Source organism: Dermacentor andersoni, chromosome 11 (assembly GCF_023375885.2).
Source record: "Dermacentor andersoni chromosome 11, qqDerAnde1_hic_scaffold, whole genome shotgun sequence".
Classification (NCBI taxonomy): Eukaryota; Metazoa; Arthropoda; class Arachnida; order Ixodida; family Ixodidae; genus Dermacentor; species Dermacentor andersoni.
This window is the reverse complement of record NC_092824.1, coordinates 11,414,581-11,442,284: the sequence shown is the minus strand read 5'-3', so window position 1 is coordinate 11,442,284 and position 27,704 is coordinate 11,414,581. Positions and strand designations below refer to the sequence as shown.

Below are 27,704 nucleotides of genomic sequence, written 5' to 3'. Positions count from 1 at the left end.
CCTCAGTCGACGACAGAGGTTACAACTCATTATGGACACCTGGGCTCCAATATCTATTAACGCTGTCAAAGGGACATCGTCGACGTGAGCATCAAGCAAGTTCTGGTTCATTGGGAGCGTCAATGGAGGATTTTGGCACGACGAAAATAATGCAGCACTAGCCCCAGGAGCTGTATTGGCTAGTTTTCTGTCCGGGAGGGTCCATAATTGGTTGGCGACAAATAGCGGCGTGGCTGGGGCGATGGGGACCGACGATGCTGAGGTGATGGCAAGCAAGCAGGAAAACTGTCATCGACTGATACGCCTGAGGTAGGAGGCATACCGCGAGGCGAGTAACGGCACAGGTCGGCATATGGGCGAGGAGATGGGGAAAAGGAGGTTGAATACGGTGGCATCCAGGAAGTGCAGCAGTGGCGAGCGACGTGGCCAATGTGGAGGCAATGGAAGCAAATGGGCTTGGTGTCCGGAGTTCACTCAGTAGGGTTGCGGTATCTTGGAGAAGAATACCGATTGCTGTGAGGCATAGCTGTCGGCACCGGTTGGGCGTCAGGTCGGGAGATAGAGCAGGTAGCAGGAAAACCGAGGTTGGAAAATTCTTGCCACACAACTTCCTGAATGACAGAGATCGCTGGGGCTGATTGGTCAATGGTGGGGTCAAGTGGGCGTGGATGGAACAGCGCAAGACTTATAGCCTCGAGCTCGTCGCAAACAATACGTGTGACGTGCTCATTTAAGGGTGGTGAAGTGGCAAGGTCGACACAAGACAACGTCATGGCCATGTTAGGGAGCTGGGACAACTATTGAATGATGTAGCGGCTTTTGGCGAGCTCAAAGCGGCGGCATTCCTTGACAATGACGTCGATCGTGGACACATTGTTAAAGACCAACAAGTTTAACGCGTCGTCTGCGATCCCTTTGAGTACATGGCCGACTTTGTAAACCTCGGCCATTTTCTCGTCAACTTTCCAGCAAAGAGCGAGGACGTCTTGTATGTACGAGACATACGATTCAGTAGAAGACTGAACTCGGGTAGCAAGCTCTTTTCTAGCAGCCAGCTGCCGGCCGGTGGGATTTCCAAAGAGGTCGCTGAGCTTCTTCTTGAAAGCATCCCAGATAGAGATCTCATCCTCGTGTGTCTGGAACCAGACATGAGCTGTTCCGCCCAATTAGAATAGGACATTCGCTAGCATAATGGTAGGGTCCCTGCAGTTGTTTTGGCTAACACGCTCATACAGATTGAGCCAGTCCTCAACGTTGACATTATCTTGGCTGGAGAATATGCCAGGATTGTGGGATTGGTAACCGTAACGTATGTTGCTGGCGGGGTTGCAAGAGTAGAAGCAGACGAGGTGTTGTCACCGGGAGCTATGGCGGAAAGCAGGATGGTGCGGCCGCTGCAGAGCTCTGTGGCGAGGATGGGAAACGGCACCCTCCACCAAAATTTTATGTGAACGAAGGATTAAGGACTGGAGACAATTTACAAAGTATATTTACAAAGGATAGTGCAGCGCTGGCCAGTTCAGCCCACAGCTTGAGAGCCAGAGAGCATTCATAGTTTTCGTCGAGGCGCTCACGTGCATCGTCCACAAGAAACACGCAATATGCATTATCAATATAAAACCCCGTTTTAAGAGCTTGCGCACCATCGATTGACAGTAGCTGAATGAGTTAATGTGCTGGTCTCGCAACCCATAGTTCCAGCTTTTCAGGTTATCGTCTATTTATTCATTGCCTTCATCGGAAATTTTCGCTCATGGCCAATAGACGCCGACACTTGATTTTCTGTGACCCCGCGGGAAACAAAAATAACCATGTTCATGACTCAGGCTGACGAGTACACCACTGGAACTCGACGAAGTACATTTCCAGTGATCGTAGGCGTAGAAAGAGAGGGGGCTAGCTGAGGGGGAGGGGGTATATTAAAATTTTGACTCTATGGTGTATGCATTACGCATGATTCAGCGAACTTCTCAGATAATAATTTCCGGGGTTTTACTTTCCAAAACTACGATATGATTAAGAGGCACGCTGCAGTGGCGGACTCCAGATTAACCTTGAACACCTGGGGTTCTGGCATTTTGCCCCCTTTAAAATGTGGCTGTGGCGGCTGGGGATCGAGCTCGCGTCTTCGAGCTTACCAGTGCTACTTTTCAAATATAATGGTGCTTGACAGAACCACAAGAATAGTCTCAAACGATATCACAAACACAAAAGCCAACAAATTTTATTGTGCTCAATTCGATGTGCCTATTGGTGTAAATTCTAGGATTACAGGTATTCTGGGCTGTTCGCCATATTTGTGATATTTCTGCCCAAGACTTTTTGGTAGCAAAGTGAAATAATATCTGCAAATGTTCGAATTAGCTAGTTTCTTCAGGACTGAAAAAACTACGCGTAGAGATATATCTCCTCACTCCAAAAGCCTTGCAGGCTTCCTCTCGTCACCCGACACTCGCCCTCCCAGTTTCGGTGCTTGCTCAGAAGGCATAGAGCAGCTTCCATAGAGTTACGAGAGTTGAGACATTAAATAATAAGTTCTGCTGTTTACACACGTGTTTTTATCTTACTTTATTAATGAAGGCACGTCTGCGCCTTTGTTACTACTGGCAGGGGATGTATTGATTCATCCGTCATTATGTCCGCTCCAGTCTCGTTTGCCAACGCTGCAAAGATCCCTCTCGTCGTTCAACCGCCCCATTACACCCTTTGCCTTGCGCAGCACGGGCTTTTGATTGAGTAGGCATCGACAATTATGGACCTCTGTCAACCACATCAGACAGCAATCGCTGGGTAATCGTGGCCATCGACCATCTTACACGCTATGCAGAAACTTCCCCTTTGCCCATCGTTTATGCACGTGACGTCGCCTGATTTCTCCTGCGCCACATCATCCTTTGCCACGGAGCTCCCAGGGAATTAATTACTCAGTGACAGAGGCCGTGTCTTCCTCTCCAACATCATCGAGGCTATCCTCAAAGAATGCCGCATCATTCATTGCACCACTACTGCATATCATCTGCAGACTAATGGCATTACCGAGCATTTTAATTTCACTCTTGGTGACATGCTGGCCATGTACGTTGCATCTGACCAAAGGAAATGGGACCATGTTCTACCATTTCTGGCCTACGCTTATAATATCGCCACGCAGACTGCCACGGGATTTCCGCTCTTCTTCCTCCTGTACGGACGCGAACCTTTTTCCACAATGGATACTATCCTTCCGTACTGCCCTGACACCACGGAAACCACTCCCTTATCCAAATCTGATGCACATGCAGAAGAGTGTCGCAAGCGTTCCCGTATATTTACATCAGAAGACCAGCAACGCCAGAAGCACCATAGAGAAACTTCCCATGCTCCTGTATCCTATGCTCCTGGCTCTCTAGTGTGGCTTTGGGTTCCAGCCCCTACCCTTGGACTGTCACCGAAACTCGCATCGAAGTACCAGGGCCCATACCGCATGATCAAAAAATGTCTCCAGTCAACTGTATTGTGGAACCCCTCGAGCTACCTTTGGATCATCACTATAGAGGACGGGAAATTGTGCATGTCTAGCGTCTCAAGCCGTACTTCGATCCACCTGTGTTGTCCTACCTGTAGGTCGCAAGAACGGCTTCCTTTTCCGTGAGGGAGATAACTGTACTGTAATGTAAGGAGCAGTGTGGCTGTGGCTATGAGAGAGAGAACGACGACGAGAGAGAAAAACCTTGTTTCGGTGCTCAATCGGCAGTACTACCTCTCGCTGCTCTATCTTTCTTGTCATGAATGCTTACTGCCCGAAGTGCTTCGCAATATGTGTAATACTTGAGAAACAATGAGAGAGGGCTGTTAACCTGCCCGAAGAAAGTGATTTTAGTGAATTTCAGCAGAATATCCGCGTTTCCTCGCTTTTTTTTTTTCTTCTGTCGTGTTGCGTTGGCTGTCTGCTGCTAGCCGGAAGTGTTTTGAAGCCAGGACCCTTTCTCCAGCCCTGCAAAGCTTGCATGTACCACATGGCTGTAGTTTATACAGTTTTGTCGTGTTCTCTGCATTTATTGTGTGAATGGCTTTTTTGCTGAATCCTCATTGTTAGGCAGGCCAAGAGTGGAAAAATATTTCCTTACCTGCAGTAAAAAGAGCATAGATTGAATGGGCTCAAGAAGGCGAATGGTAGTCATGTAGAATTTATTTATTCTTTTAGGAATACTGCTGATCTCACAAGAAATTCTAGCAGGCAGGGAATATATATATATACAAAAGAAGCACAATCAAGTAATTTATACAATGGAAAACACTGAACCCCTAGCAGAATTATTACACTAAAATATTAGTAGCAGTACGCTAGCTATGAGTAAAAAATAGAAATCACGAAAAATACAATTACAGGATGCGTGCGATGATGCGATCAGATTATTCAACCGAAATCCCTATACAAGTTTTAAAAAAAAATTGTTAACAGAAACTGTTCAGCATGTACCTTAATTTCCACCATAGCTAATGTATGCTTCGCCTGTGTGGCAACCGTTAGCGTGAGTACAAAGCGCAGAGACATTCAAAATCAGGCATGGGAAGGCCCTTGCAGACAGCGCCAATGGGCCGGGAATGTAAGGCTCCTTGGCTTTAGGGAGGCGCCAACGAGTCGCTGAGACACGACCGTTCGAAGTCATGTGAGCCGCATGTGTGCATGCGTGTGTGTACCAGTGGCGCCTACTCTTCCTTCAGACCCTCATCCTTTCTCCTCATCTTCAGATGCGACAAGTTGGCACCAGGTGCTTGCAGGTGCACGCTGTTGTGCTAGAGCTCCCAACAAAAGTTCGCTTTGCCGGCATGCGGCTGAAGCCAGGCGCCGAGCGAATTGGCAGGGCCCGACGGTGAGTCACGTTCGGGTTACATCCGGTGGCACTGCCGGAGCGGCGCCGATGAACCACATCACCGGGATCGCCTGATGCAGGTGCCTCTCGTCCATTCGTCGGAATTCGCACAGCAACCTGCAGTGGGTCCTGATTGGAGGAGTTCAAACCGATGGCAACTGCAACGACTCCTGGGGTTATAAAGGCCAGAACCATGGGATGCCGAAGAGAGACGACAATGACAGCAAGCAGAGGCGTGCTCCCGTTTCTCACCGCACGCTTTTGTGCGAGTCTATTATGCCCTGGCCTCTGAGCCGTTCATGCAATACCGTAGTACATATTGCATATAAATGTTTCATTTAATCACCGTCGCCTGGGATTCTCCTTCGCAACACTGGCGGCAGCGTTGAGATGTCACCGTAACAACAGTTGGTTGGCAGCTGCGTGATCGACCGGCATCAGCTGCCCCGGCGCGGTGAGAGCCTGGTGTTTTCCCCTCAGTTCACCAGACTTCTTTAGCACAGGTTATCGTAGCTTAGAGTAGGGCTGTGTGAAGCACTGTGGAGAGCTTCGGGTGTTTCAGACCTAGTGAGAGTTTTGAAACCAAAGCTAGTGCCAAGGGAGTAAACAAGACAGTGTAAAGAATTGCTTGTGCGTGTCACGCTAGTAGTTCGATAGTAATGAACGGCAAGAGAATTCTAACAAGGGCAAACGGCAAGAGGTCATTGTGAACAATTGAGAACTTTCGGGTAAAGGAACTCATCGAAATTTGTGAGGAGCTAGGCCTTACTGTAGGCCATGTGAAATGAAAGCAAGCCATTCTTGAATCGGCTGTTCCTCTACATATCAATGGCACTGAAATGTGACCTGTGGCATAGAATGTTCGGTGTATGCTCGCCTCAGCTATCTGCATGTTGGATGTACAACCTGGCATCTGTGAACATTAAAGGCTTTTGACAGGGCATTCAACCTCGTTTTGAATGCCTCTTAATATCATTTCCCGGTAATGGGAAATGTCTTAAGTTTAAAGCTTTGACGTCTGCAACTAGTGCATGTTAACTTTACCCCAGCTGCGTCATGCGTTGTGGTCAATTCTGAAACCTTCATGTTTCTTTTTGTTTTTCTTGCTAGTAGTGGTAGCGAGTGCTTGTTCTCTTTTTATTCTTTTGCGGGAAATGGGTCAATATATGTTCATGTTGCTTCCCTGTAGTTGTCTCTGCTTCGAAAATGATTTCGATGTAGCATGTGGTTGACAATTATTTAATGCAGAGCTTTGTGTTTTCTTTCAAACAGTTAATATTGTGTCAATGTACTCTTTTAACTAATTAGAAGGTGCTGCATTGGCTAGCAGTCAATACAACGTGCAGTTTAATCCTGTATTTGGGTGCAAGGGTGATACTAGTAAAAATGGTGGTGAAACAAAAAATAACATAAAATGTAAAAGGAATATGCTCTTGACTGACCAGGAAGGCAAATTTTCAGCCATGGAGTCTTTTGATATCTCACTCTCGTGCTCCTGTGAAATCATCAAAGCGCTCTCCTTATTTAACGATGCAACATGTGAAATCTATGCTGTGCAGACAGTGGTAAGACGCAAGCATAATAACAATCAACGCTTAATTATTTCTGGAGTCCTATATGTGCTATTTTTCTCAAGCTCATCGTGCTGGTTTGCAAGCTTTACCATTGCTGGCTTCTCACGTGGCTGCGCCTATACGTACCATGCATTTGCAGGCGCGACGGCACTCCCTCAACCTACTATAAAAATACACGGCGTGCAAAGGAAGCAAGTGTGTGCATAAAGAACATTGGTTCACTGGCCAACAAATGAAGCCATTAGTGGCCGGGGCGTTATAATGAAAGCGGCATACTGGCGATGAGCTCCACTTCATACGCAAGCTTGTTCATGCTTGTGTGCGGCAAACACTTGGCACGTAAGGAGACAACGTCGTCCCAGACAGCCGTGAAGTCAGACACATGTGCACTACTGTACAGTGAGGTTTCCTTGTGCACACTGACACCACAGAAGTAACTACCTGGGACGTGCACAGGCGGCAAATCGTACGCACACACTTCAGTCATGCCTGCAGTGGAAGCAGGTGTCTCTGGCTCGAGGCCCACCTGTGGTTCCAACACCTGCCGCTACACGGCTTTCAGTGGCGCCCCTATAGGCGTTGCGCATGGCGTATAAGCTTTTTGCTTCGGCATTGCCTCCTGACTCTGTAAAGCAGTAATATCCAAAGAAGGCCACACAAAAGGAATCCAACGGCTACTTATGAGGACACAATTTTCATAAAATGGGTGAGTGTGTCGTAGACAACGGGACAGAAAAACCTAGGGAAAAAAAAAAAAGTCTCCAGTCTCCTTAAAAAAAAAAAAAGGAACAGCGCAGTAAGAACTCACATGGTCACGCCGGATGCTTGGACCAAGCACAAACAAATGTTCCGTTAACTTAGAGAACACGTGGTACTCGCTCGGTGCAAGTCCGGACTGTATGGTGGGTGAGTGATGACATTCCAACCAAAGTTTTGCAGGATATCGACAGCCTGACGAGCGATGGGTGGGCGGGCATTGTCATAATGCTTACGCCCTTGCTCAACATTTATTTTCTTCGGTTCTGAATTGCCGTTTTGAGTATCTTCAGTGTTTCACTGCACCTGTAAGCATTTATTGTTGTCCCAGCAGGCACAAAGTCGGCCAACAGTACCCCCTTCCAGTCCCAAAACACAGTTGCCATGACTTTACCGGCAGACTCCGTTTGAATTTTCGTGGCTTGGGCGAAGATAGATGTTGCCACTTGCACAACTGTTGTTTTGTCTCGGGTGTAAAGGGAATGCCCAGGTTTCATCACTCCTGAAAATGGAGTCCAAGAAGTTCTTCGTTTCATCTCCATAGCAGTGAAGAAATTTGTGGGAAGAATCAACTCATTGCTGTTTGTGGTCTTCTGTCAGCATAAGCGGTACCCACGTTGCACATACCTTCGGATATCGCAACTTTTCTGCTAAAATCTTGTGGATGGTGCTTCGGGAAACCTCAAGAAGCAAAATGTAGAAAGCATCCAGAGTGATGTGATCCTCTGATCTTCTCGCATGATTTCCTAAACTTTCGCGACTGCTTCGTTGGAAATTGTAGGCCTACTGCTCCTTTCTTTGTCATGAATTTCAGTATGACCAGCTGTAACCTCTCTACACCACTTGCAAATGTTCTTGACATCCGTGCATGACTGTCCATACACTTCCGTCAACTGGCAATGAATTTCAACCGGTTTGATGCCTTTTCCGTTCAAAAATAGAATAACTGCATGAACTTCGCACTTGGCGGTGGCGTTCAACAGAAGCTCCATTTTGAATGACTATTAATCTAAGACCGAGCATTCAAGGGAAAAAAAAAAATTAAATTATGGGGTGTTACGTGCCAAAACCACTCTCTGATTATGAGGCACGCCGTAGTGGAGGGCTCTGGAAATTTCGACCACCTGGGGTTCTTTAACGTGCACCTAAATCTAAGTACACGGGTGTTTTCGCATTTCGCCCTCATCGAAATGCGGCCGCCGAGGCCGGAATTCGATCCCGCAACCTCGTGCTCAGCAGCCTAACACCATAGCCACTGAGCAACCACGGCGGGTATTCAAGCGAAAGCGTGCGCATGATTATTTGGGTATAGAGGAAGCACTCCTCAAAACAGTGTGGCCAACAACCGTATCAACAGTTTCTCTACATCCCCAAAATATAGGAGACCAATTTTTTGGGGACTGCCCTCATTAATGCGCACTGCAACACAGATGAGGGACAAGAAATGGACAACACGAGTGCTCCATTCCATTCCTTGTCCCTCGTCTGCGTTGGGCTGCAAGCATGCATAAAAATGTTGACCTACCAACTCACCCAACTTGCTCTGTTGATTCAGAAATACATAACTGATCTCTGAGGCTACTTGTACGCTCAGACACGCACACACACATCGTGCCAGTTGCTTCGTCCACCTCCATGCAACCAGTCGGCCATGCCAACTTAAATCCCTTCAGTACGTCATACAGAAGCATTTCCCATTTAGAAGGTGCATGTCATACTAAATACATAGACAGCACAAGTGCAAAAACAACCACCAGAAACTGCTGCCAATCATATACTCAGCATACAATGAAGAGCACTCACCTAAGCCAGCATGCCAACTATCCACAGATGGTGCCACTGCCTAATCAATATGGTAATGCCTATGAAAATAAAGTTTACACCCCAAAGAAAACAAACACACACCCTCTAAAGCAAAAAAGTGTGAATATACACACTGTACACAATGCGCCCCACTCACTGTATGGCACAATCAGAAGAGTCAGCAATAGCTTTATGGTGGGCTAGTAGCCCTGCTGATTGGCTAGCCACCGTACCTGTGTTGCAGTGCTACAATTGCACACTGACGGCAATGGTAGAAGGCCATACAGAATGCTGAAATAACCCAAACTGTACACAAGGGGCTCACCTTGGCAACTGGCTCCTCAAGGACAGCTTCCACCACCGACTCGGCATCCCCCTTGGACTGCACAAAAATGTGGACACCTTGACACAAACATATGATGCACATACTGACGACCGTTGTGCACACTACACATCTAATGGCCTGCACTGCACTTTGTGATGACTCCACTTGCATGCTGTCATCACTGTTGCTGTACTGAGCAGGGTAGGACAACCGCACCAATGGTGCCAAAATGCCGCCAACGCCGCCAAAACTACAAAATTGCGCCAGCACTGCTCCAAAATATGTTAAGCAACAACCGAGAGTTCTAGGACAGCTCTAATGGCAGCCATGCAACTAAACTGGATGTGTATTTCATAAGACTAATTTCGCTTTCCATTCTTCTTGTAATCTGCTGAATTAGCCAACCATGAAAGCATGTCATTTAAAACAGGCAAAACAAGCCTCTGCCGACGTGTCAATGCAGAAAAGCCGATAAAGCAGCAAGGATGCGCGATAAATCACCAGAGCCGTATTGTGGATTGCATAGAAGCCGTGGTGTATTCAATACCTTTGAAATGTGGAAAAAAGTATATAGGGCAAACTTCAATATGCACAAACAAAAGACTAAAGGAACATAAACTTAGCGTCGAGAAGGCTAACAGGAATCTAGGTATCCATGTCAGGGATTGCCCCTCAAAAGCTTGTGCCACAGAATCCAGAGGCTGTGAAGTACTGAAAAAAACACAATGACCAGCTGGTTCGGGAGATAACTGAGGCAGCCAAGATTGCCAGACTTCGTGACCAATGTGTTAGCACGCCGTCCTTGTTACTAACAAGAGAAGAACTTGAGCTTTTGCTTGAGCTTTTGCACGTACAATCACTATCTTGAGCGCAAAAAAAGTGCGTGTTTCACATGATGTGCAATCATGTGACTACGACACGTGTGGGCAATGGTGTAAGAAGCGGTGTTTCTTTCAAATAAACATTGTTGAAAGTCAGCGCTAGAGGTGTCATCTTCTCGCCTCGTGTTCCGTCTACGTTTTGCACTGTTAACACCAGGAGGGAAAACCAACAAGCCTAAGCTGCTATTCTAGCGAAATACATTCCCATTCTTAGATGCACAATTAAGTAACACGAACAGATGGCTTTCTAAAATTTTCAGCCTACTGAAAACCAATCCACACAAACCGCTAGCTTCACTTCAAAACCGACCATTTGGCAAACCACATGGCGTCTGTTGTAAATTCTTTATTAAAAAGAGCCGAAACTCATTCCTCATCGGAATCAGATCAGAAGAAAGAAAAGAGAACGGTTTTCAACGAACTTAAAAGGAATGGCTACACAGAGGACTGCGTTCGAAAAACAACCCAACAACAAAAAAGAAAAAAAGAAAAACAAATTACGGGACCTTCAGCCAATGACTTCTCCCCTACCCCAGAAATGAGTGTCCATCCCATACGTCAGAGGTACCAGCGAAGCTCTCAGCTGAATGTGGGAAAAAAAAAAGGCCTCAAAGTTGTGCACAAACTGATAAACATCTACAATATCCTCCTCCCGAACCAAAAGATCGTCCGCCAGAAGAAAAAGCTCAAGGCGGCGTCTACAAAATCAGCTATACAGACTGTCCGGTGTCGTACATCGGGGAAACCAAAAATCTAAAAGAAAGAATCAGACTACACGAGAACGACATCAGAACATTCACCCGCATATGCAGCGCTGTTGCTGAACACTCTGAAGAAACTGACCACAAAATTGCTGTCCAAGAAATCCAAATCCTTCAAACAGAGACGAACTCGCGAAAAAGACTGCTACTGGAGTCGTGGCCCATTCAGAATAGGGGGGGGGTAACAAACTGCGTGAAGGGCAACCTACCCTCGGTGTATATTCATGGCCTTGGCAACATGACGAAAAGACGAAAAGGATGCCCAGCCAGGTAGATTCCCGCTCGAGGTCAACACCAAAACGTCTGCACACCCCCATAACCCCCCCGCTGCCGCCAGTCAACGGCACTCTCGCGGGTCAAGCTCCTCCAGCACCGGTCAACGCAGTCGACCAAAACCACTGCAACCATCTCACCCTTTCGCTTCCCCCACTTCCCATTTGTGAGGTGTCTCCCCACCTTCTGTAATCTCCCCTCCTTTTTTTTTTACCAAAGACCCTTCAAAAGCTGCACACACCACCATCCCCAAAGAACAACCCCTGAAGAAGGAGCCGAATAGGCTCCGAAACATCGAGCTGATAAAATTCACTTATTGGGTTGGAGTCAGTCTAAAAATAAGTGATATTTGAAACCACAATGTGAGAAAGACTGAAGAAGCCATAAAAAATGGACGCAGCCTGAAATCAGTGAGAAGGAAACTTCGCATAGGACAAACCAAGTTGTATGCACTGAAAGATAAGCAGAGTAATATCATTAGCAATGCTTCTTGCCGCCAAACTGCACTGCAGTTGTGCAACCCCTCGACCAAGGAGTTATCATGAACTTTAAGTCGGGCTACACAAGCGTGTGATCGACCGGATTCTGCTCAATATGAGTATGAAGCGTGAGCCCACGATAGACTTGTACATGGTGATCGAGATGCTACAGGCTTCTAGGATGGCTGTACCAGCAAGTACGATTGCCAATTGCTTCTGGCATGCCTCATTTGGCATCAGCAATGGCGGTAGCCACGAAGATCTCAGTGCTGCCACCAACGAGGGTGCTGCAGGTGACCAAGCCCTAGCGTCGTGGACGCTTTCCTTGACGCCGGCGCTGTGCCCGTCTGCGACACCCTCTGCACATACGTCAGTGACGATGCTGACACAGTGACGACGAAAGAGTTAATGGAGGCGGAAACTGTGCGCGCAGTGATGGGGATGCCTAATGACGACAGTGATGAATGTGTCGACAACAGTCCTGAGCCTAATATTGGCGAACCCGACGTACCGACGCCCGCACAAGCGCTGAATGTGGCAGATATGCTGTGCTGCTTCTTTGGCGCTCACGAGGATGGCGAGGACAGACTCGAAATAGTGGCTGCAGCTGAATAAGCCATCATTTGCCTGAAGAAGACGTGGCAAGAATCTATCAAGGACTTTCTGTGAAGTGAGCCGCCAGCTGGCATGCTGTTGATCGATCAGTGATGAGCTGCTTGGCGTGAACAAAGTAGCAATTACTTGCCGTCTTTTTTCACTTGCATTTTTCCTCTGCGACAGCCATTTTCTTTTTCACGTGGCTGGCTGCTGTCAGATTTGGTGGTGAGTACATCCTCTCTTGCTTGCTAATAATTATACCCCCCTTCAACTTCATTATAATGAGGTTTTACTGTAGCTTACTCCATGTATTATATAAAATATTTCACAAAATAATCTCTAATAGAATAAGGGCAACACTGCACTTTAGTCAACCAAGGCAACAGGCTGGCTTCAGGAAGGGATACTCTATGATGGATCACATCCATGTCATTAATCAGGTAATCGAGAAATCCGCAGAGTACAATAAGCCTCTCTATATGACTTTCATAGATTATGAAAAGGCATTTGATTCAGTAGAGATACCAGCAGTTATAGAGGCATTATATAATCAAGGAGTACCGACCACTTATGTAAATACCTTGGAAAATATCTACAGAAATTCCATAGCTACCTTAATTCTACACAAGTAGGAAGATACCTAATAAAGAAAGGGGTCAGGCAGGGAGACACAATCTATCCAATTCTATTCACTGTGCGCTTGGAAGAAGTATTCAAGCTATTAAACTGGGAAGGCTTAGGAGTAAGAATCGATGGTGAATATCTCAGCAACCTTCGGCTTGCCGATGATGTTGTTCTATTCAGCAACACTGCGGACGAGTTACAAGTGATTGAGGACCTTAAGAGTGTAAAAGTGGAGTTGAAGATTAATATGCAGAATACAAAGATAATGAATAGACTGGCAAGGGAACAAGAGTTCAGGATCGCCAGTCAGCTTCTAGAGTTGTGAAGAAGTATGTTTACCTAGGTCAACTAATCACAGGGAGCCCTGATCATGAGAAGGAAATTCATAGAAAAATAAAAATGGGTTGGATCACACACGGCAGACATTGTCAGCTCCTGACTGGAGGCTTACCGTTATCATTGAAAAGGAAGGTGTACAATCAGTGCATTTTACCAGAGCTGACATATACGGCAGGGACTTGGAGATTGACAAAGAAGCTTGAGATCAAGTTAAGGGCTGCGCAAAGAGCGATGGAACGAAGAATGCTAGGCATAACGTTAAGAGACAAAGAGAGAGCGGTTTGGTTCAGAGAACAAACAGGTATAGCCAATATTCTAATTGACAGTAAGAGAATAAAATGGAGCAGGGCAGGTCATGTAATGCACAGGTTGGATAACCGTTGGACCACTAGGGTTACAGAATGGTTACCAAGAGAAGGGAAGCGCAGTAGAGGATGGCAGAAGACTAGGTGGAGCGATGAAATTAGGAAATTCGCGGGCACTAGTTGGAATCGGTTGTCACAGGACAGAGGTAAATGGAGATTGCAGGGAGAGGCCTTCGTCCTGCAGTGTACATAAAAGAGACTGTTGATGATGATGGTGAGTCTGAAGGCCCAGAAGTAAAGAAAGCCGTGCCGGTTGCTTTATTTTTTTGCTGGAGCAGTTGCATTATCGTTCAAGTGACGAGGAGGCACGACAGAAGCTTGTTGCGCTCACGTCGCAAATTCGGTGCCCGTGTTTTATGTTCTACTAATCTTGTTTTTGGGACCACTGCAGCTGCAAAGCTTGGTCGTGCATTGGTGCAGGGGGTGCAGCCCAGAACGTAAACACATGCATTTCTGGCGGGACGAAACAGCGGTGACCACACAGTGGGCTGCTGCCAGTGAAACACGGTCAAATACTTGCAACACCCGCCCACGTAGATCTAATGTAGCATTTATCTAGAGCTGTGACAAAGTGCTATTAACATATCAGTATTTATTTTAAATGCTCGTGTTTTTGTTGCGCTTGCCACAAGTGCGCAGCTCGAGCTTGGCCACGCGGCGGAGCATGGGGTGTGACGAGAACGAAAACATGCCTTTCTGGCAAAACGATCGAGACAGCGTGGCAACCACACACTACGAGCTGATGCAGGCAAAAGCTGAGAAAATACTTACGATGCTCGCCCACATGCAGTCGAACCCGACTATATCGATCCAGTTTACATCGAATTATTCTGTATATCGAACACTTTCTGAACATGGTACAGTTACAATGAGTAAATATAGCAAAAATTATGCTTACATCAAACAAAAATAGCAGCAGCTCTCAATATATCGAACAACAAGCAGCGCAAAAGTGCCCCCAGAAGTCGGCTTTCCCTTGTGCCGCCAGGTTTCCCCAATGCCGCGGCTCAATCCAACCGCTCTCCCTACCGTGGGCACGGCATTGGGTGAGCCGTCGACACATCCCGGCAAAAAATTATCCTGGCCCGCCCACAGAGCTTGCTCAGACAGCCAATCAGAGGCTCTTGTGCACTCGTCGAACGATATGGCGCAAGTGGCACAAGTGCGAGTTGTCTCGCTGCTTTTCCAGTTCATTGTGTTTGTGCCTTGTGGGCCTTCTCCCGCAGGGTTGCAGTGATGAAGCGGCAGAATTCGCGTTTCGCTGTGAAGCCCAAAATCATAAATCGGGTTGAATGCGATGAGAAGTCTGATGTCCCTGCAGCGAGCAAGAATCAGAGGTGTACTCTCAGCACAATCCTGAAGAATAAGAGGGAGATTAGGGCTAAAGGGGACCAACTCGCGACCTGGTGCCCATGGCACCCAACGCGCACGCACCGCCATGTACAAGTGGTTAATCCGAAATTGCTTCAGATGTGCCGGCTTCTGCGTACCCGGTGATGACTGAATTCTGATGAGTGCGACAGAGTTGTTGCCGGTGTTTGGGCTGTTGCAATACACTGTCGCAAGCTCTATTTTCCTAACACATCGATTCTCCGTAGAAAAAGAAATAGAAGAGTGCACATAAGCAAAAAGCTTTCATTTTTTTAGCTAGGTGGCTCCAGAAGAAGTCACTGGCGACGAAATGCGCACTGAACACTTTCATCAGTGGTGTGACCGGCTTGCCATTTAGCAACACGACAACCCATTCCTTCTTCTTTGCCACATCTTTGGGGAACGAGTGGAGGCACACTTCACTTGCCACAGCTCTGTTGTATATTGCGGCACGCAGCACATACGATTGCTTTTGAATTTCGCCTTGCACAAGCGATGCGTAAAAACAGATAATCAAGCCTACAGGTTGCCAGAATGAAAGCAAGCAAATGCACTACCACCGTGCGGCCTGCTGCTACTCCAATACTCTGAAAAAAACTCGATGGCTGTCGGGTGGCGTGACAGTCTATGGAACTTGTGAATTCACTCCAGACACATGGAATTTTCAGCAAACACAGTAGAACCTCTTTCATACGTTTTGTAAAAAACCTTGAGAAAAGACGTACTGAGTGGGAAAACGTATGATCCAAAGTAACCCAAAAAAATTGACAAACTCAATTATTGTTGACACCTACGTAATGCGAAGCATCGCGCGGATCATTGCGGCACAAGATGACGCGTGTCCAGCTGAAGGTGTTCCTGCAGCTTGAGATGCATTTTGTTGTTCTCCTATTGCGTGGTGTTTTAAGAGGGCATAGAAAAACCAAAACAAAATCGAACTTGTGGGTGACGCCGGATGTGCCACCGAAGCGAAACGAGGTGCCCACATCGCACTGCCTGTAGCAGGAAATGGCGGTGTGGTTGGATTATGGCCTACTAAAAGCATGCAGTACACTACCAATGACACTACGCACCATGTGTTCTAACACAGACAAGTGAAGATGCTTATCGCAATAGGTTTGGTGGCGATAGCTGTGAATGCAGCATGCGACCACCCAGGAGGACTTGTGCTCGTACTGGAATAAGATACTGTGCATGCCGGTGTTTTCATGTGAAACGGGCAGCTATATGGGGGGGGCGAGAACTTACGGAGTTGCCATCTGTCTGAAGTGCCTACCTTGCGTAGTATGAGGGATCACGCAGCACGCCCCTCATAGCTTTGGCTTGTGGCGATTAATAAAAAAACACCACGCGGCAGCCCTCCTGTACATTTCTGTAAGTACTCTCAAAATGAAGGAACTTTATTACTGTTGAAATAATAACCTTGGGCAAACTGAAAGCACCGAACTGTTTACAGACGCTACCTCTTTACTGAACACGTACAGTGCAAGCCAATGCGCGCGGTTGCCGCGATGGAGTCTCCCGAACCAGCTTGCGTGAAAGGTCGGCAATCGCTGAGCGCAAACTATGTGAAATATGTTCTTACAGTGAGCGGTCTGTATAACCAAATGGCGTATAACAGAACGAAGCCTCAATGCATGCAGTGATCGCACGGGTTCACGGCGCCCGACTGTGGGTCTGCATGCATGTCCGCGCACAATGTTTTGCTTTTGCTGCGAGCGCGTTTTCACACTGTGCCGTGAGCTTTAGGCCGCAGAATATGAGCATTTGAGAATCCACAAGCAACCATTGTTGCGTGGACATTATCAGAGCTGCCCAAAAACAATTCCTTTTAACAAGGGAGTTCGACGCCTACGGCGACTGTGATGTGTCGTCGCGATGATTCAATACTTTTTTTCTTCTAAATTCTTGGACGTTTCACTATTACTTCTAAAGTTGCATTGCACTGTATGCACTCAGTGCGCAATTTTAGCACTGCTTCTTTTTCGTAAGCCAGTGCGTTAATTCATAACACAAACATGACTGCATGCCATGCCTTTGTTTAATGTGCTTCTTACCACTCCCTTTCCATTCCAGTAAACTTGCCAGGGTCTAGCATCAACAAGTTTATAGACCAAACTGTCCTGACATTACTGACATTAGCCGGGCAGCCGAGCGTGGGCAAACGCCTCAGTGCACATTTTCTGCTACTCACAGAACATCACAGTCCCTGCGCCATAGCAGAAATCTTCCTCGCGTCTGTGCTTGCTGCATGCCGGAGTTGTAGCCGATGGCTGTTTGCCGGTCCTAAGTTTCACGAGCCAAGCTTCACGCAGCTTCTTGTCCTGCGGCTACATGTGAATAAGGCTGACACCAGGCTCCGTTGCGTACGTCCAGCACTGCGACACCGAGCTGTAGCCGACCATGCTGCATGCCTCCAAAGGCAGCCTCTACCAATTATAGTGATTTCAAATGTTGTCAAGCAGACAGCCAAAGCGGGAAAGCCTCACCATTTAATAAGAGCTGCAGTGCAGGTGGGACTTTAAACTTTCATTTTCAGCTCGCTTCGGCGCTTCCGAAGCAGCCGACACGGCCGCTGTGTCCACGTGATCCCTCATGCCACGTCACGTTGACAATGGCACCAGCTTTTTTACTGGTGGAGCTCGCCCCCAATATTCTCGATCAGGTTTACCTCGCGTCTTTTCTTGTTCACATGGGATCTAGCGGCTGGAAAGCGTATATGATTGCAGTCTGCAGTCTGCAGCAGGGAATGGTAGCGCGTTTCAGTTGTCACCTATCAAAAGTGGGCGCTACGCTTCCGACGGCACCACATGCTGTGAAACAGATAGGCGAAGATTGTTATCGCAGTAGGATTGGCGATGATGGCTGTGAATGCCACATGTGATGACCCCGGAGATTTGCTGGTACCTAAATGAGAAACTGAGTGCATGCTGGTGTTTTCACGAGAGACAGGCGGATGAGTATTGTGGTGAAGCTGCTGCGGCAGGCAGCCATATACTGTGCTCGTGTGAGCGCGCCTCGCGCATTTTCTTGTTTACATGGGATCTAGCGGCCAGAAAACGTATCATACGATCACAGTTTGGCGTCGTACTGAACGTTGCGCCGAAAAATCGTGTTTTCCACGAACCTATGAGCCGGTAAAGAACAAATGTAACTCTACTGGGTCATTTTTTGTGTTCTCGATTGCAAATGTTGGCACCGAGAAAATGTATCTAACGGGAATGTGTCAACGAGGTTCTACTGTATTTGATCTTCTGTGCCGATTGAAAATATGCAATAAACTTTTTTCTGAGCCAATTGAAAAAAAAATTGTCTTAAATTTCGGAGTTAGGATGCAAGAAATGCACTGCTGAAAGAGCGCTAGAATTGAGCAGGTATATTTCTGTATGTCCCAAGAGTGTAACTTGGCATTTTATTGCTTGTATTGTATGGATTGTTTGTACTGCATCTAAATTTTGGACGAAGTATTGAAAATTAAAATTTGCAACATTCCAAATATGACTTTTTTTTTATTTCTACAAGATTTTAAAATGTTGCCATGTCCTAAAACACTATATTATTGTGGTTCTGCACTCTGCGACTCTATCATTAAGAAAAAAATAATTAAGACAACTGAATGAGTACCAGGGAGACAGTGCCACTTCCAAAATTTGTGACTTGCAACAATGGCAAAACTAGGTGTCTTGCAAAATTTGGACTTGCCAAAAAAACACCCATCCTTTTGTTTTTTTGTGTCCTTCATTATATTCCACTAATTTACCATAATTTTTATACAAAAATAATTATTTGAGAAAACTAAGAAACTAACATCAGTGCAAAGAAATCTACTTCAAGTGGCAAAACCAGGTAACCTTCTTCAGAAGCAGCATCGTAGGCTTGCTTTTGCCAGAAAAGCAAGCCAGAAAGATGGTCTTCTAAACGAGGCCAAGATGGCCTGGCTCTGATAAGTTGTTTCGGAATGGTGAACAGTACAAGACAGGCCTTTCCAGCATTTTCATGGAAAAACTGAGCATCTTTTAGAATAAATACAGTATATTATTTCTCAACAGCACGTCATTTTGTGCTAGTTTTTTGCTAACAGGTATGCCTTGATATGTAGATGTGAAAAATAACAGAAAGGAAAAATTAATTCATAATGACCTTTTGCCTCCAAGACCCATGTCCCTACCCTCAACAGACTTTTGGTGTTGGTTTTTGCACTCTGTATTACCCTTCGAAGATGGCATGTTAGTTTGCTTTTTGTAACAGAGCTCCATTGCTCTGAAAGATTTGTTTGCAGTATGCTCCACAGCTTACACCATTACCGTAATGTTGCATGCTGCACATGAATATCATTATGCTATTTTAAATCTTTATAGTGCCGCCATTCAAATATGCATACGTAGCCCCTGCTTGAAGGGCTGGTCTAAGATAGCTACGGCAACAGCGCCTATTGAGTCAATGGCCTTCAAAATTCTCAAAGTAAAATTTAGGCTCAAAGGAGTTGTACCAATGTTCTTGAACGTCATGAACTTTCAGCAATTTGACACTGTTGCAAGCAATAATTCCACACCACCGAAAATTGCCAGCTTTGAAAATTACATTCTAAATATAAAGTATCGCATCTTAAATGCTATAGGGCTTTTTACGCTGTGATGGAATGTTTTATTTCTACTTGTGCTACAGTTGTGTTTGTGTACTTTGTACGAATTGTCAGTTCTGTTAGATCATAGCAACATTGAAGCTGCTGGTCGTGGTGATTTTTGTCATGGCGCAAGAGTGGCCCTTATTTCTACAAGAAAATAGTCTTTTGCAAGGTAAAAAGTTTCTCGCTATTTTTCTTCAAATGTTTCGCAAACGTTTTGTGCGCTAGTGCAGACAAGCCTTTGATGAGGGTGCCTGCATTCACTGCTCGAAGGCCTTCTGAGATTTCGGTGGAGTTCTACGCAACTCTGTCACCTCAATACAATATTGACTTGATGGCCACCAAATCTACTTGTGTAGCAGGGCCTACAATTCCATTGAGTTAACAGGTTTTACGGCCGTTGGAATGCCCGTGTGACCGTGGTATTGTGGCTTGCAGAGCCTGTATAGGACATTCTGAAATTCCTGCTGCATTTCCCAACACCCCTCAAACAGGTAAACGAACTGAGGCACAGGTCGTAGAACCAGTGGTACCACAGGTGCCAGTGCTGCACCTTGCAACATGCAGCTCAAAAGGTGATCGTGCAATTGTTACTGGGCAAAGTGGCCTCACCCCCACACTCCACGACGCACTCTGGCTATCAGCCAGTTGGGCAGGTGGTGTGCGTGCTGCAAACAGGTCGTCGTCCTCGACCTCCTCAGTGGTGAACAGCGAGATGGGTTCATTTGTTGGATGTTGGCCGGACACGTCTGCTGGATCTGTTGGCTGCAGACACCACGGTAACATAATTACTTTGCTTTCTTTAATGAAAAGAATAATTCACTAGAACAGGCAATACTAAGAGGGCAAGTAAACTAATAAGCAATATGTTCTCAGAGCCAAATATCCATACAGCCTACGTTCCATTTTTCAATCGGAAAGCTGGTACAAAAAGTCAGTTACATGCCACATAATGTAACAAAAATGGAAAATTTATTTACAGAAACAATAGTGGATAGGCACTGCACAGGGCCAATCGGCATCGGGGCAGTGCACATTCCATTATGCGGCCGTGGATGCTTTCGGTGCCTCGTGGGAGCACGAACATTTGAGTATCGATTATTTTATTCTATCCAAGAAATTGAGAGAATCTTGCTGACAGCATCACCACATGGTGGCAGCTTGCAGTAACTCCGTAAAGAATAATTTATGGAACGTCCAATAATGCACAAGCCCAGAGCATGTGAGCAATGTTCCTAATCAGTGTCTACATGTTAATTTAAGTTGTGCTTTTTTTTTATTACAGTATAACAACAACTGTAGGGACACTCGAGATGCACTTGTGCCATCCTCGCTGTTTACATTGTTGCCACTGTGCTGTCCTGCTATGACCAGCGCCTACGTGACATCATGCACGAAGGGTTCTTCGACGTGCAGTGCATTTGGCTGCACAGTCTCGCTCCACTCAATTCCCACTGCTGGCACGAGAGTTCTTGCCGAGATGTTTGTGCACTCAACTGTGATGCACACACTACACTAAGCAAAGTGGACAATAAACGTTGAGCTAAATTGATCTAATCCTTTCATTTGGTACTGACAAATACAAGATGTTTTTATGACAGCCTCATTTCGTGCACATTCAAGGTGCTATGCCTGTCATACTGTCATTGGTGTTCCTGATCAGGCCGGCATTGTGACAAGACTGATATCTGCCAGGTTCCTGCTGCACAGAAGCAACTGCCTCACATGCTGCCTCATGCTGCCTCTGTGCATCGTTAGAACACCCTGTAAGGAACTCGAGTGCAGTGCAACGTCCTGCCAAAATTTTTAACATTTTGCCTTTGGGGGAAAACAGACATTTATTTAAGCTTCATTCTAAATTTCTTGCAAGCAAATGAAAAATAACTTCAACAAAGATATGCTGTTTTGAAATAATTATGAAGGTGCTCGCTACTAGTAGCCTACTTATTGGGGTTTTTTGGCAAGGACTTGAACAGAATGTGAGCTGCTTCTACTATGAAAAGTTCTTTATGTAGATAGGCACTGGTAAAGCTAACTGTGGCATGTTCATTTGCACCAACGAGCAACCTGCTTAGCTCACCAACTGTTGGCACAGCCCCAAATGCTGTTTAATATACTGTAGTTGTGCAGTCCCAGGCACCCCATTTGGTGGTGCCGCAGTCTACTGGCATTATTCACCAATGCGACAACTCTTCCCCAAGTGTTCCTTGGCTACAGCGGATACTATTGCACTAGTTGATGGATGCTCAAGGACTTTAAAGCACTCGAATCTACAGGTTGGCAGTGCTTAAGGGCCACAGGAATGGCATGTGCTGCAAGGTGGATTCTCGCCAGTGGTGCTGCAAGGTTAAGGAGGATGGGCTCATTGGTCTTGCAGCCCTGCTGAGGAAAATTAGTACAAAAAGGGGCAGATGTGCCCATTTATGTGTGGGACACGGAAAGGGTTATAGAAAAGGCCATAGAAGGTGCAACCAGTGTATTATGTGACGCACCAGCTGAATCTCTCGTGAATGCAAGCGCCCAGTGAGATTCCGGCCCAAAATTGCTCAAGCACACTGCATTGAAGAAGAACAGCAGATTGGGCGAGTTGGTGGTTTTAAATAATGTTTAAAAACAGCGCTAAAAACGTACATCGGACAACAGAAAAGAGGATGGGACACATACGGTGCTGACCTACAACTGCGTTTATTGGAAAAAACACTATGGCTTTTTAAAGCCTTACATCGAACATGCACACATGCTCGATGTGAATAAAAGCACTTGTCATTCGCAGCACACTGCCTCGTGGTCGCAGGTGAGATTAACACCGGCCACCCCAGTTCAGCAAGCCCATTTCCTTCAAAGGTAAGGATACAGAAGGCTCACTAACACACCCACTACCTTTTCTCATTATGTGAAATGCTTCCGCTACTTCCCTTGTAATGCTATCATTGTGCACAAACAGGTTTTTGTGTCATCAAAGAATGGTTTACACTCACATTCGAAACAGTGCTTTGCTAGGTTTGTAGATTTCTTGTCTAAAGAATTCTGGTGCTCCGATAGCGTGACATTAATGCATCGGCTTGTCTGCCCTATGTACCTAAGGCAGCATGACAAAAAGATTTGGTAAACAACAGCAATCTTACAGGGCATGGGCTTCTTCCCATGGTTTATTTTACAGCTTGTGTTCTTTCCTATTCCTTCTCTTTTTCTTTGGATAGCTTCTCTCACCTTACCGACTTTATAAGGAGCAGAAAACGTAACTTTGACACCACATCTGGCCCCTACTTTTTTAAATCTGCGCAAGAGAAAATGAACGTATGGCATTACCGCTACTTTCTTTTTTGCTCTTTTCAACCTGGCTACTACGCTGCTCCAAGTTGCGTTTGGAGGGCTTTAACTTCCTGAGGATTTTGCCTGCACATGAGACAAGGACCCGAGTCCTTGAAACCGGCCTCCCTGCATCGATGTACCTGTGCCTCGAGACTACAGCTCATCTTATGATGACAAGACTTCTTGACCGCCATACCCATGCAGCCGGCTACTATACCATTTTTGACAAGTTTTGAGTTGCATGACCAGTAGTTCCACAGGGGCTTCTTGCTCCTAGGGGAGTACAGCCAACACAAGTGGTCTTATTCGAAGGTTAGCTTTAAATCTAAGCATTGCAGTATGCTATGTTTTGGGACTTCATGTGTGAATTTGAGTCCGGAACACCTTTGTTTAAGAACATCAAGAGCATGTGGCACACTTTCAGGTTCAAGGGATTCGAAAAGTACAAGAAAATCACCTACGTACCTAAAGAATGCGTATAAAATCACCGGCCAAGTGTTTTTTTTTTTTTTTTGTCAACACGGCTAAGAAAAATATTACTTAGGACTGGAGCTAGTTTGACACCTATACACACACCAGACTTTTGCATGTATGTTTGGCCTTCCCAAACAATGTTCAGTGGAACCCCAATTATACGACTTTCTTTGGACCGCGATAAAGCATCGTAATATGCGGGCATCGTAAAATCCGAACATAAATTATGCCTATAAAAATACTACTAATCTGACGCAATAGATTCACGAGAAACTTCAATGCAAACTACCAACATACTCTGCAGCACTTGGAAACACAAATTATCAAAAAAGTAAATGCAATAAGAATTAATGCTGCAGTACAGGTACCATCATCATCATCACCCTGCTTAGGCACACTGCAGGGCAAAGGCCTCTCCCATACTTCTCCAACTACCCCGGTCATGTACTAATTGTGGCCATGTTGTCCCTGCAAACTTCTTAATCTCATCCGCCAACCTAACTTTCTGCTGCCCCCTGCTACGCTTCCCTTCCCTTGGAATCCAGTCTGTAACCCTTAGTGACCATCGGTTATCTTCCCTCCTCATTACATGTCCTGTCCATGCCCATTTCTTTTTCTTGTTTTCAACAAAGATGTCAATACCTCGCGTTTGTTCCCTCACCCAATCTGCTCTTTTCTTATCCCTTAATGTTACACCCATCATTCTTCTTTCCATAGCTAATGACTTCGACACACCCACCCACTTAGGAAATAGTGTCTCCATCGATACATCACCAGATCTCACCCTCACCTCTCGGGTTAACTTAACTAAATGGGAAAACCTTCAAATCAATTTTGGTAGCGATCACTACGTTATACAGATTTCTGTTACCTTCTCTCACAAGCCCTTTCACACTCTGCCTCCCAAACTTACGGATTGGGACAAATTTCGGAAAACTCGCGCAAATAATGCTCCCACTTCCATTCATGATCTACAGCAATGGATTAGTCAACTCCAAACGGACGTTGACAATCATAGTACAACTATGCCACCTGATGCTCCTTTTCAAACAGCTGATGCCAAACTATTACACATGTGGCAAGCGAAGGAATCACTATTAAAGCGGTGGAAAAGACGCCGCCATAACCGCAGGCTTCGCATACGTGTAGCTAGACTTGACGATGACATACAAGCATATGCGACCCAACTAGTTAATCAACAATGGGGCCAAGTATGTGAGAGCATGCATGGTAATCTCAGTAGTAAAAAGACTTGGCAACTGCTGAGACATTTGCTTGATCCCTCGACCTCGCGCGCGCAACACAGTCACTACATCACTCAATTATTGCACAAACACAAGGATAATATTCCCCATCTTTTTCAGGAGCTTGCACGATTACACCTCCCTCCTAACACAACTCATGAGAATTCAGATTATACAGGCGATGTTAACGAACTTCTCGACGCCCCAATAACAGAGGCAGAAGTGCGACATGCCTTAGCTTCCCTTAAAACTACATCTGCTCCCGGTATAGATAATGTAAATAATAAATTACTCCGAAATCTGGACGACAAATCAATCTCTGCCCTCACAGAATACTATAACCATTGCTTCGATAACAGCTCTCTTCCGAGCTCATGGAAAACTGCTAAAGTAATCTTTATTCCCAAACCCAATAAACCCTCTGACATAGCTAATCTTAGACCTATTTCCCTCACGTCATGCTTGGGCAAAACGCTCGAACATGTCATGCTTAATCGCTTCAATAAATACGTGGAAGACAATCAGTTATTCCCACCGGAGATGATTGGCTTTCGCCAGTCGCTTTCTTGCCAGGACGCCATGCTAAGGCTCAAGCATGACCTTCTCACTCCTACGTTTAGTAAAGACACCCAAGCCATCTTAGGACTCGACCTTCGCGGTGCATTCAACAACATAGATCATGGATCTATCTTACGTGAGTTGAATGTTATTAACTGCGGTAGAAAAATGCATGACTACATCCGGGAATTTCTTACCAATCGGACAGCTGTCATAAGTCTCAATGACCAATCTTCGCCCCCAATCACCCTAGGTAGCTTTGGCACTCCTCAGGGATCTGTGCTCTCGCCGTTTCTATTTAACCTAGCTATGAGGTCTATTGCTGGGAAGCTAGCACAAATACCGGATCTCCAATATTCTTTATATGCAGACGACATTACCCTATGGATTAAGGGTGGCTCGGATGGCTACATTCAAGATACCTTACAAGAGGCTGCAGACGCAGTGGCTACGAGAGCCGGGTTCATGAACCTCGAGTGCTCGCCCACCAAATCTGAGCTGTTAATTCTATCCGCAAATAAACGTGTTACGCCGAACATTCAGATTAACATTAACGGGAAGCAAGTTCCCGTAGTAGACAAGATCCGTGTACTTGGCATGCACATTCAATCTAACAGACTCAATACGTATACACTTCAAACGGTTACTGCCAGCGTAGGTCATACCACACGGCTAATAGGAAGAGTGTGCAATAAGCACGGAGGTCTCCGCGAGGCAGAATTGCTAAGACTGGTACAGGCGTTTTCTGTCAGTAAAATCACATTCTCCCTACCCTATCTCCACTTAACTAGGGCCGAGGAAGATAAAGTTAACTCACTGATACGCAGACTCTACAAATTTGCCCTTGGAGTGCCAAGTAGAGCTTCTACTGAGAGACTTTTGGCTACAGGTACCTTGAATACTTTTAGTGAGCTCGCAGAAGCCCACCTGACTGCTCAATACCAGCGCTTATCGAACACCCACACTGGTAGGCACATCCTAAACTCCCTAAGTATTGCCCCAGCACCCATGACCAATGAGAAATTCAATATTCCCCACTCGATACATGAGCACTTTCATATCCCTCCTCTACCTAAGAATATGCACCCTGTTCATCACGAACATAGAAGGCAACAACGAGCTAAAGCCCTGCAGAAAAAGTTATTTAACTACAAAGACGTGCTCTATGTCGATGCCGCAGAGTATCCGTGTGGACACAAATTCGCCATATCAGTCGTTGACTCCACTGGCAGTATTGCGACGGGAGCATCCATTATAGCCTCTTCTTCGGAGGAGGCAGAGGAGGCGGCGGTGGCACTCGCCGCAACAATACCTAATTACTATGTCATAGTAAGTGACTCCAAAACTGCCATACACAACTTTGGAGCGGGTAGGGTTTGCAGGACAGCCCTGGCCATTCTATCTCACAATCCGCCAGCCCAACTTCTGAGTTTAATCTGGACACCTGCTCACGCAGGCCTAATCGGCAATGAAGCGGCCCACCTAAGTGCTCGAGCTTTCACGAACCGAGCACAGGCAGGGGACGGTTCAGACGCCAATAATCTCCCTCCAGCATTCACCTCCAAAGACAGATTACTTACATACCACGACATTTGCGGGCATTATCGCCTAGGTCGCCTAACCCTCCCTCCTTTAATGATTCGGTCGTCACGCATACACGAGGTACTATGGCGTAAACTACAGACTCGCACTTTTCTATCTCCTGCCTTACGTCACAAAATTCACCCGGGAATATACCCTACTTCAGCCTGCAAGTTTTGTCCTGCTAGCAGAGCGGACCTTAACCACATTATGTGGCAATGCAAGAACCACTCCCCTCCCCCTAACCTTTGTAGAGCTTTAAGTAGTAGGGAGCTGTGGGAGGCTGCCATGCGCAGCTACAACCCCGAACTTCAGGAAGCTATCCTGAGGTGGGCTGAGGTGGTAGAGGAGGCCTACCGCGAGTAGGATAACCTCCCTCGCCTTCTTCCCGCACTTCCTTTCCCTTTAAGATGGGATAAATAAAGTTGTCTCACTCTCTTTCTCTTTCCATAGCTTGTTGCGGCGCCCTCAGTTTAAGTAGAACCCTTTTCATAAGCCTCCAGGTTTCTGCACTGTACGTGAGTACTGGTAAGACACAGCTGTTATACACTTTCCTCTTGAGGGATAATGGCAACCTGCTGTTCATGATCTGAGATTGCCTGCCAAATGCACCCCAGCCCATTCTTATTCTTCTGATTATTTCAGTCTCATGATCCGGATCTGCGATCACTACCTGCCCTAAGTAGACGTATTCCCTTACCACTTCCAGTACAGGTACAGGTACCAATCATGCTTTATTCAAACGAACCTTTACGGCACTCCACTGCCCACTGCTGTGATTCCCGCCAGCCAGCGCGAACTTTAAAAAAAGTCGGTAAGTTTCTTTTGGACCTTGTTTGATCCGTGAACCAAGAGCTTTCGCTTGAGTTAGGCAACGTCCAAAAGGAGGTCCTCTGAGGCGTCGCGTGGA

The 27,704-nt window shown here is 46.1% G+C and overlaps 1 protein-coding gene across 1 annotated transcript in view; it reads right to left on the bottom strand.

Moving 5' to 3' along the window:
• Positions 1 to 27,704, bottom strand: part of LOC126517670 (uncharacterized) — a 335,110-nt gene that overhangs the window by 116,043 nt on the left and 191,363 nt on the right. The window contains exons 19-20 of the mRNA XM_055064291.2: positions 20,238 to 20,390; positions 9,312 to 9,368 (exon numbers count right to left, since the gene is read on the bottom strand). Of these exons, the coding sequence (XP_054920266.2) occupies positions 9,312 to 9,368; positions 20,238 to 20,390 (210 nt within the window). The remainder of the gene's footprint in view (positions 1 to 9,311; positions 9,369 to 20,237; positions 20,391 to 27,704) is intronic.